The sequence below is a fragment of the Cibotium barometz genome, chromosome 8 (assembly GCF_041138505.1).
Source record: "Cibotium barometz isolate CiBa-2024 chromosome 8, ASM4113850v1, whole genome shotgun sequence".
Lineage (NCBI taxonomy): Eukaryota > Viridiplantae > Streptophyta > Polypodiopsida > Cyatheales > Cibotiaceae > Cibotium > Cibotium barometz.
The window spans coordinates 56,655,821-56,664,574 of NC_141053.1; the positions used below are offsets into that span (position 1 = coordinate 56,655,821).

At 38.1% G+C, this 8,754-nt stretch overlaps 1 protein-coding gene across 1 annotated transcript; it reads left to right on the forward strand.

Annotated features, from left to right (window-relative positions):
• The first annotated feature begins 2,236 nt into the window (after positions 1 to 2,236).
• Positions 2,237 to 4,038, forward strand: LOC147636454 (fe(II)/2-oxoglutarate-dependent dioxygenase 4-like). Its single transcript, XM_086801152.1, has 4 exons — positions 2,237 to 2,734; positions 2,804 to 3,015; positions 3,189 to 3,522; positions 3,658 to 4,038. Exons 1-4 carry the CDS (start codon positions 2,390 to 2,392, stop codon positions 3,865 to 3,867), a joined length of 1,101 nt encoding a protein of 366 aa, XP_086657278.1. The 5' UTR covers positions 2,237 to 2,389; the 3' UTR covers positions 3,868 to 4,038.
• Positions 4,039 to 8,754: the final 4,716 nt, after the last annotated feature.

The following is an 8,754-nucleotide window of genomic DNA, read 5'->3' on the forward strand; positions in this document are numbered from 1 at the left end:
GAATTATCGTTTAAGGTAATGGTATTTTTTTAATAAAAGGATTGGAACTTTGTTTTGAGTGTATGTTGTAACTTTATTAACATAATGAAAAATTAAGTCATCCTCAACTTGGAAGCTTTGTTAAGTTCAAGATTCACATTAACATGTTACATTATCAAATAAATTTAATACATTTTCTAAATTTTACAAATGCATTTTAGAATTAGCTTCACAAATGTTGATGATATTCAAATGAAGAATTTCGCTAACTCTTTTAACTATCCACCATGAAGATTCTTTATAAGAGCTTTCTAAAAATTTATTGATTTATTGTCTTTATTTTGATTTCATTATGTGCAATTCAAAATATTTCACCTTTGCAAATGGCCGTTTGAACTTCTTTTTTGCAAGGCTAAAATTTAATACTTATTTACTCAATATTCACAAAAATTGACAATTAATATTAGTTTTTTGAAATGTATAAGATTCACATATTTGTTCATACTTTAGCTTTCAAGTGCATAAATCTAAAAAAGGCATAATATATAAAGCACGATGTTTCTAGCTTTTTGGACTTATCCTAATGGAAGTCAGCACATGAAGCATTAGTAATACAATCATAAGAATATAACCTATCATATAGAGAGAAAGATAGAAAGTGAAAGAGAATTGAAAGTACTATTGAAATTGAAGATCTCCTATCAATTTCAATAGGAAGTACTATTGAAATTGAAGATCTATCTTCTTTACTAAGCATTTCAGTTTATTTATACTTTGATTGTATCATGATAAATTCTAATTATACAAAACATTTTTTTAACCACCAAATTTTAAAGAGAAAGAAAGCTTGTCACACTAGATCCAAGCATTGCAAGTGCTCCAAATAGAGTGTGTTGGTTGAGATGCAAGAAAACTTTTCATGTAGTCCTCGTAGATTAGTGTACTTCTTAAAATGTAAATGCAAAGGAAAACTCCACATATAATGAATTTAAGCTTGTTATAAATAACTTAATCACTTACAAGTAAAAAATCAAACAATAAAGTGTTTTCTCTATGGTTCTCTTGTTTGGTGTTTATTTGTACGAAAGTGACCAAGATGAAAATGCAAAATCAAGTGATTCTTTCTTCTCAAATGTAATTCATGTCACCCATACACTTGTTTCCTAATAAACAAAAGGTCTTTCCAACATGTGAGATACGTAATATGGCCATTTTCATTTAGCCCATGTGAATAAAGAAAGTGTGTCACATCATGGCACCATGGTTTTCGTCAAATGTTTTTGAATTGTTTTGAATTATTTCATTTTATCTCATTTTGTCATGAAAGGCCATAGGCATTAAAATGCACCTCCAGCAAGGTATGCATGGTCTTGAACATATGTATAATTGATGTTACGTTAGGGTCGCCAATTGGTGCCACTTGATGTCCCAACTTGTTTGATGATGTGGACCCCATGCATAAATCATTATCCATAGCTCCTATTTTTTATGAAGAGCATGACACATGTGGTGGTTTCCAAAGAATAGACATGCTCCTTTGCTTAATTATATGCATTGGAAAAATTTCTTCTTCTATTTACACATTTGAAGCTTTAGAAGAATGATGAAGTATTCAAAATCACTACTATCAAGTTATTATGTGGCATAATGAGTGCTTACACTAAGGTTCATGGAATATATAAGTGGTAAAGCTCTATTGAGCATTAAAAATTGAAAAGGTAGCATTGGTGGCTCAAGTCGTACGCATGAGTGGTAGATTCCTCCAAAAGCTTGTGTTTGGTAATACAATCCTTCTTTAGCATAGAAGAAGATGGTTGCAGTAAAGTGTACGAGTATTTGGGAAAAAGTTGTGCTCCACAATTTGATACGTTAACAAGTAAAACAAGTAGTAGCATGTCAAATTATCCTTCTAGTCCACCATCAGAAATGCAAAGGTGTTGGGAGGAAGATACACAGCAGCAAAGATGTGCAAGCATTTGAGGTGACACAACAAAGAGGGTGAATAGATCTATTCTAAAAAAGCCACAATAAAAGCATAACTAAGTCCCTGTTCCGTCCTTTTGCAAATGTGCATGGCTTCCATAGGGTACAAAAGCATAGCCCTCCCTCTAGGAAGGGGTTCTCCTACTACGAGACATAGCTCTTCTATAGACATATGCATAGAGAGGAGGCGGGGTATGGTAGGGTAGCTTAGGGAAAGAAGTTTAAAGCCAAGGTAGGGAAAGATCATGTATATAAAGGATGGGTTGGTTGGCAAGTTCTACACACAGATGTGGCCTTCAATAGAAACAAGGCACAAGTGAGAGCCACACAAAAAAAATATATATATACGACACACTCCTCCACACACACTACTTTGACTATATCTTCTTACCTTGATTAAGTGTATATTTGACTATTAGTGAAAGGAATGGCCACAGCACGCCATGCACAAGCACCCAAGGGAGATGGCAATGAGGAGGGGACGAACACGAGCCACGCCCACCATTCTAAGATGGCGATGCTGCATTCCTTCTTCCCAAAAGAGCCATCAACTGGCAGACCGCAGCTGCTGGTTCAGGAGGTCGTCCGCGGGGGCAACATAAAGAGCGTTCCTTCGAGCTACGTTTTGCCAGCCCCTTACCGACCTTGCCTCTCCAACGTCTGTCACACTGTCCGCCCGCCCATTGTGGACCTGGCCAATTTGCACGGCAAAGGCCGGGTAACCTCCCTCGCAGAACTCGGCCGGGCATGCGAGGAGTGGGGCTTCATGCAGGTACTCCGAAATGTAGATTTCAGCATTAATTCAGAGTTAATGCGCACTTAGCTAACTGTGATCCTGTAGGTGATTAACCACGGGGTGCCGCAACCTGTCATTGACCGGATGTGGGCGGCCGCCCAGAGATTCTTTGAGCTTCCTGCCGAAGAAAGGTTCAGGTTCTACTTGGCGGATCCTCGCAATTGCGAGGGGCCGCCAAATGCCACACTCGGGTGGAGAGAGACATTTAGGTTCCGGGGAGTGTGGGACAACTCAGAGAATTTGCCCACGTTTTGCAGGTCAGTACTAATTAGGAGCAAATCATAATTCCCGTTTAATTAGTGTGTTTTGATTAAGGAAGGAGATTAGGGTACTGATTTGTGGACTAAGGGTGGCTTTCATGTAGCGTGCCGATTTGCGGATTAAGGAAGGTGATTAGTGCCAGTGCTGAATATTTGTGGGCTGCATGTAGGGAACCTGTGGAGCTCTACCAAGAAGAGATGGCGGCTCTAGCGTTGAAGCTGCATGAAGCGTTGATGGAGACGCTAGGGGTGAGGGGGGCAAAGGCAAATGTGCAAGAAGCGGTGAATGTTTCCAAGAAGGGGGTGAGCATGCATGTGTACCCACCTTGCCCTGAGCCGAGCCTCACCCTGGGCCTGGGAGAGCATCGAGACATCACAACATTCACCATCCTCCTTGAAACGGAGGGAGTTGGCGGGCTTCAGGTGATGACGAAGAACGGGCAATGGGTGGATCACAAGCCTGCGAAGGGCTCCCTGGGAGTGATACTGGGGGAGCAGATGGAGGTAATTAATTATCAAGCCTGTGATTAAATTGAATTAGATGCTAATTTAATGTTTTGCTACTGTTGCTAATTGAATGAATCATGGCTGATCTACTCTTTGTTTGCTTTACGATCACGACGACGGCGGCGGCGGCAGAGGCTGACGAATGGCAAGTACCGCAGCGTGACCCACAGAGTGGTGACCAACCCCTCCAAGCTGCGCATGTCCATTGCCACTTTCTTCCTCCCCCCTCCCCACTCCAAGATTCGACCCCTCCCCCACCTCATCGACCCCGTCCACCCCTCCCTCTTCCCAGAACTTGCCATCGCCGACACCCTCCCCCTTGCCTCCCACTGGTTCAACTAGTGAGCTCACACACTACCCCACCTTAATATATCCTATATTATTATTATGACGAACCAGAAAATATCATCTCTACAATTACAACAGCTTCACCTAATTTGTCTTCAAACCAACGGCCACAGAAAATACTTCCTTTGTAGTTTTTTAATTAATACAATATTCACCTTATAACGAGATCGAGACCATGGGCGCTGTGCAGAAGCCCACCGGTACCTCCTCGACAAGATTTCATTCTCCGACCATTGCTCTCCCTCCATATAATTAGAGCCCCATGTCGATCATGATAATTAACCTGCAAACGCCCATTTTAATTCTTAAGACTAATGAGAACGATAATTAATAGCGAGAGTAAGCCTTCAAGTGATAATAATCTCTTCTGTTAGCAAGCATTCGTTACTCTATTGTCTCTCCTGATCTTGCCCAAAAAGAAAAAACTCGACAAAAAAACTAGAATCCAGTTCTTCCTCATAAACCGTGCTAATTGTGTCTAATTGAAAGAATTAAGGAGATCACTCATTGCATCTAACTACGCCTAATAACAAACATTAAAATGCAAATTCATTGTTTCCTCACAAATCATGATAATTGTGTCGAATTACAAGGATTACGCGGACTGCTTTCTTATGAAGTGATTGCTAGTTTACCTTGAGCAGAGCACCCATAATCTCTTCAATTAAGAGTGACAAAATGCATGATTAATTATGCTAGGAAGCATAAATGAATAAAATGCCTAGGATTAGCAAACATAAATGTCATTGCTTAGAAGGCTGGATTGACAATGATTGCAAGGCTAATTAACACTAGTGAGTGGCTAAGTAAGCCGTTAGAAGGCTAATTAACACTAGTGAGTAGCTAAGTAAGCCGTTACAAGGCTAATTAACACTAGGAAGTAGCTAAGTAAGCCGTTAGAAGCCATATTCATGATGGTTAGAAGGAATAAAATGCTTAGGATTAGCAAACATAAACGTCATTGCTTAGAATGGCTGGTAAAAGTCCCTAGAATAGCAGATTTGATGCCCTTTGCTAGGAAGCATAAATTAATAAAATGCCTAGGATTAGCAAACATAAATGTCATTGCTTAGAAGGCTGGATTGACAATGATTACAAGGCTAATTAACACTAGTGAGTAGCTAAGTAAGCCGCTACAAGGCTAATTAAGACTAGTGAGTAGCTAAGTAAGCCGTTAGAAGCCATATTCATGATGATTAGAAGGAATAAAATGCCTAGGATTAGCAAACATAAATGTCGTTGCTTAGAAGAGCAGGTAAAAGTCCCTAGAATAGCAGATTTGATGCCCTTTGCTAGGAAGCATATAATTGCCTATGCTTAGAAGTGTACAATGCTTGTGATTGGAGCTGATCGGTGGGGCCGACTTTAGAGGTGCTTAGTGGGTCTTGATTAGAAGCAATCATGTGCGATGGGATTAAAAGCCTTAAGCGGGCTGGTGAGGCGTCAAAATCCATGCAATTAGAAGCTTGGTATAGGGCCATTCCATGGAATTAGAAGGGTTTATATCAGTTACGTGGTGAACTGTGTGTTGTAACCGATCGAGAGCACAGGAGCCGCGTAGACTTTGGAATGATGCCATGTTGATACGTGGACCTCTTGCGAGGAGATTTAACGTCCTCAAGAAGTGCACATTATGATATGCAATATCTTCATTGTATCCTACTAGAATCTTAGGATGTCATGATTATAAGGCCGAATTAGCACTAGTGACTAGTAAGTAAGCCGTTAGAAGCCAGTCATGACAAATAGAAGGCTTATGATATTCAGGATTAGCAGTAGTTAGCAGCTAAGTAAGTCGTTAGAAGCCATAGACATGATGATTGGCAGGCATAAATGCCTAGGATCCATGGCTTAGAAGAGGTAAAGCATAAAAAACCTTGGTAGTGCTACTTGTCGTTAACAGGCCCTTAATCTAAAGCATAGTTTTCTCGAGAAAACATAGACTTTTTAAACTTACACATCCTTAAGAAGTGCACATTATGATAAGGAATCATGTTAAAGAAGTGCACATTATGATAAGGAATCATGTGATTGTATTCTACTAGAATCTTACGATTATAAGGCCTAATTAGCACTAGGTTGATTAACACTAGTTAGTAGCATTAGCAGTCCGATACAATCACTAGATTGGATCCTACTAGAATCTTTGGATATTATCATTACAAGGCCTAATTAGCACTAGTTAGTAGCTAAGTAAGCCGTTAGAAGCCATACCCATGTTGATTAGAAGGCATAAATCCCTAGGATAAGTAAGCATATATGTCATTACTTAGAAGAAGTAAATGGCCCTTGAATAGCAAATTGAATAGCCCTTTCTTAGAAGCATATAATTGCATGTGCTTTAAAAGCATGTAATGGTTGTGATTAAAGCTATTTTTGATGGTCATCTTTAGAGCTCGGGGGGTTCACCTAAAAATATGTAAGTGTAGCACATGATTTCATCAAGAGGGGTATATTAATCCAAAAAAGTCACAGAATTATATTTACAGGGGATTTTTTAAACCAATTTTGAAAAAAAACCGTAAGCTTATGAAGAAAAAGGGGTCATTTTATTCATAAAAGTATGTAAGTATAAGGGGTTTTTAAATACCCCTTGAACACACGTGATACATAAAATTTTTTGGAGGTGAATTCCCCCAAGCTTTAGAGGTGCTTTGTGGGTTTTGATTGGAAGAAATGATGTGCGATGGGATTAAAAACCTTAAGTAGGATGATGAGGAGGCATCAAAATCCATGCAATTAGAAGGCTGGTACAACACCCCATTTCATGTTGTAATGAGAAGGGATTTTCTATGCGGTGAACTATTTGACGTAAACTGATCGAAAACAAGGAGCGACACATAATTTGGAAAAAATAATTTACCTTTTTTGCCAAATGATGCCACTTGGCCATGTGTACCTCTTGAGAAGCCAGTCCCCAAAAAACCTTGGTAGTGCTGCCTCTCATAATAAGCCCTTAGTTAAAAGCATGATTTTCTCAAGAAAAGGCATACTTTTTAAACTCATACTCCATAATTTTATCATTCTTAAGAAGAAGTGCACATGATAAGTTGATTGTATCCTGCTAGAATCTTGGGATCTTATGACTATAAGGCCTAACTAGCACTATTTAGTAACTAATTAAGCCATTAGAAGACATAGTCATGATGAATAGAAGGCTTGAATGCCTAGGATTAGCAAACATAAATGCTATTGCTTAGAAGTGATAAAAGGCTATTGAATAGTAGCCTTGACGGCCCTAATTTTAGAAGCATATGATTACCTATGCCTAGAAGCATATAATGGCTATGATCCGAGTTGATTTGGTGGCCATCTTTAGAGGTGCTTAGTTGGCCTTGATTAAAAGAAATCATGTGCGATAAGCCTAAAAGCCTTAAGTTGATTAACAGGCATGCATCAAAATCCATGCGATTAGAAGTTTGGTATAACACCATTCCACGATGTGACTAGAACTCGAGGGTTTCACCTAAAAATATGTAAGTGTAGCACGTGAGTTAATCAAGAGGGGTATATTAATTCCAAAACGTTATAGAATTACATTTACAGGAGGGGGTTTTTAAACCAATTTTGAAAAAAATTGTAAGTTTATGAGGAAAAAGGGGTCATTTTATTCATAAAAGTATATAAGTGTAAGGGTTTTTTTAGATAACCTTAAAATTTCTTAGAGGTGAACCCCTTGAGGATTAGAAGGGGTTTAACTTAGTTATGTGGCAAATTATATGTTGTAGCTAGTTGAAAATAGAGGAGTCATTTATATTTTGGTAAAAAATCTTTTTTCACCAAATGATGTCACCTGGCCACGTGGACCTCTTGGGAAGCTAAGCTCCAAGAAACCTTGGTGGTACGTATATCGTAACAAGCCTTAATTGAAAAGAATACTTTTAAGATGGGCTTTTTAAACTCACATTCCATTTAACATCCTTAAGAAGTGCACATTATGATAAGGAATCACTTTATTATATCCTACAAGAATCTTTTGATCTTATGACTACCACCTTGTCGTGATTGTTTACTTTTTATAAGGGGACTTCAAAGTACATTGGACAAGTATCTCTACAATTGAAATATTCATATGCTAAAGCATTTCGCACTTGGTAAGTAAAAGGAAAGTATATTATCATAAGAGAAGGATTATAGGGAAATTATGGCTGAAAGAGAGAAGAATCCACCGACAAAGCAAGAAGAGAGTAGTAAATGGGCAGTAAGCATTATCTCTTATTTTGCACTTGGATTGGGGGATTCATTCATACATCATATTTCTACAAAAACTACTTCCCATGATGTTTGGGAAACTCTTGAAACAAAATCTTTCGGAGACAAAGCAAAAAACTCCAAAGTTGCAAGATATCTCTTACCACGTGATAAATTAACATGAGGTATTACTTTTTTTATGGTGTATCTTCTAGGGAGAGATTATTAATATATTTATATAGGGGGAGAGAGAGAAGCGCCCAATTAATGAGAAAAGATCAAGACCCTGAGAAAATAAAATTAGAATAATGATTAGGGTTAATTTTAAGTAAATTAAATTAGGGTGGTGAGTGCACAATTTCAATCAAGACCCTCTATGCACCCTCTATGACAATAATTGGGTTAAAGAGGACCTATTAAAAATTCATAATATTTTCTAGAGCTATTTTTATATTAAAAATAAAAAATGACAAACAAAATTATTCCCTTTGCACATTAAAAATTAAACCTACATGTGTAAGTGTGAAATATTAGTCTTGGTAATTGAAAAATAAGAACGTGTATAATAAATTGCCTATGGTTAAATGGGTAAGGTCAATAAGCCAAGGTTTAATTTTGAGGCCAAGGAAATTAAAGAAACAAAGATATAAGGGCGAGGACTATTAGTTGAAGTGAACCGTGTATGAGAAA

Excerpts from the sequence above, each read along its gene's own strand:
- LOC147636454 (XM_086801152.1), top strand. The coding sequence starts at position 2,390 with ATGGCCACAGCACGCCATGCACAAGCACCCAAGGGAGATGGCAATGAG. Across the intron at positions 2,735-2,803 it reads AGGAGTGGGGCTTCATGCAG|GTGATTAACCACGGGGTGCC; the intron begins GTACTCCGAAAT and ends GTGATCCTGTAG. Across the intron at positions 3,523-3,657 it reads TACTGGGGGAGCAGATGGAG|AGGCTGACGAATGGCAAGTA; the intron begins GTAATTAATTAT and ends CGGCGGCGGCAG.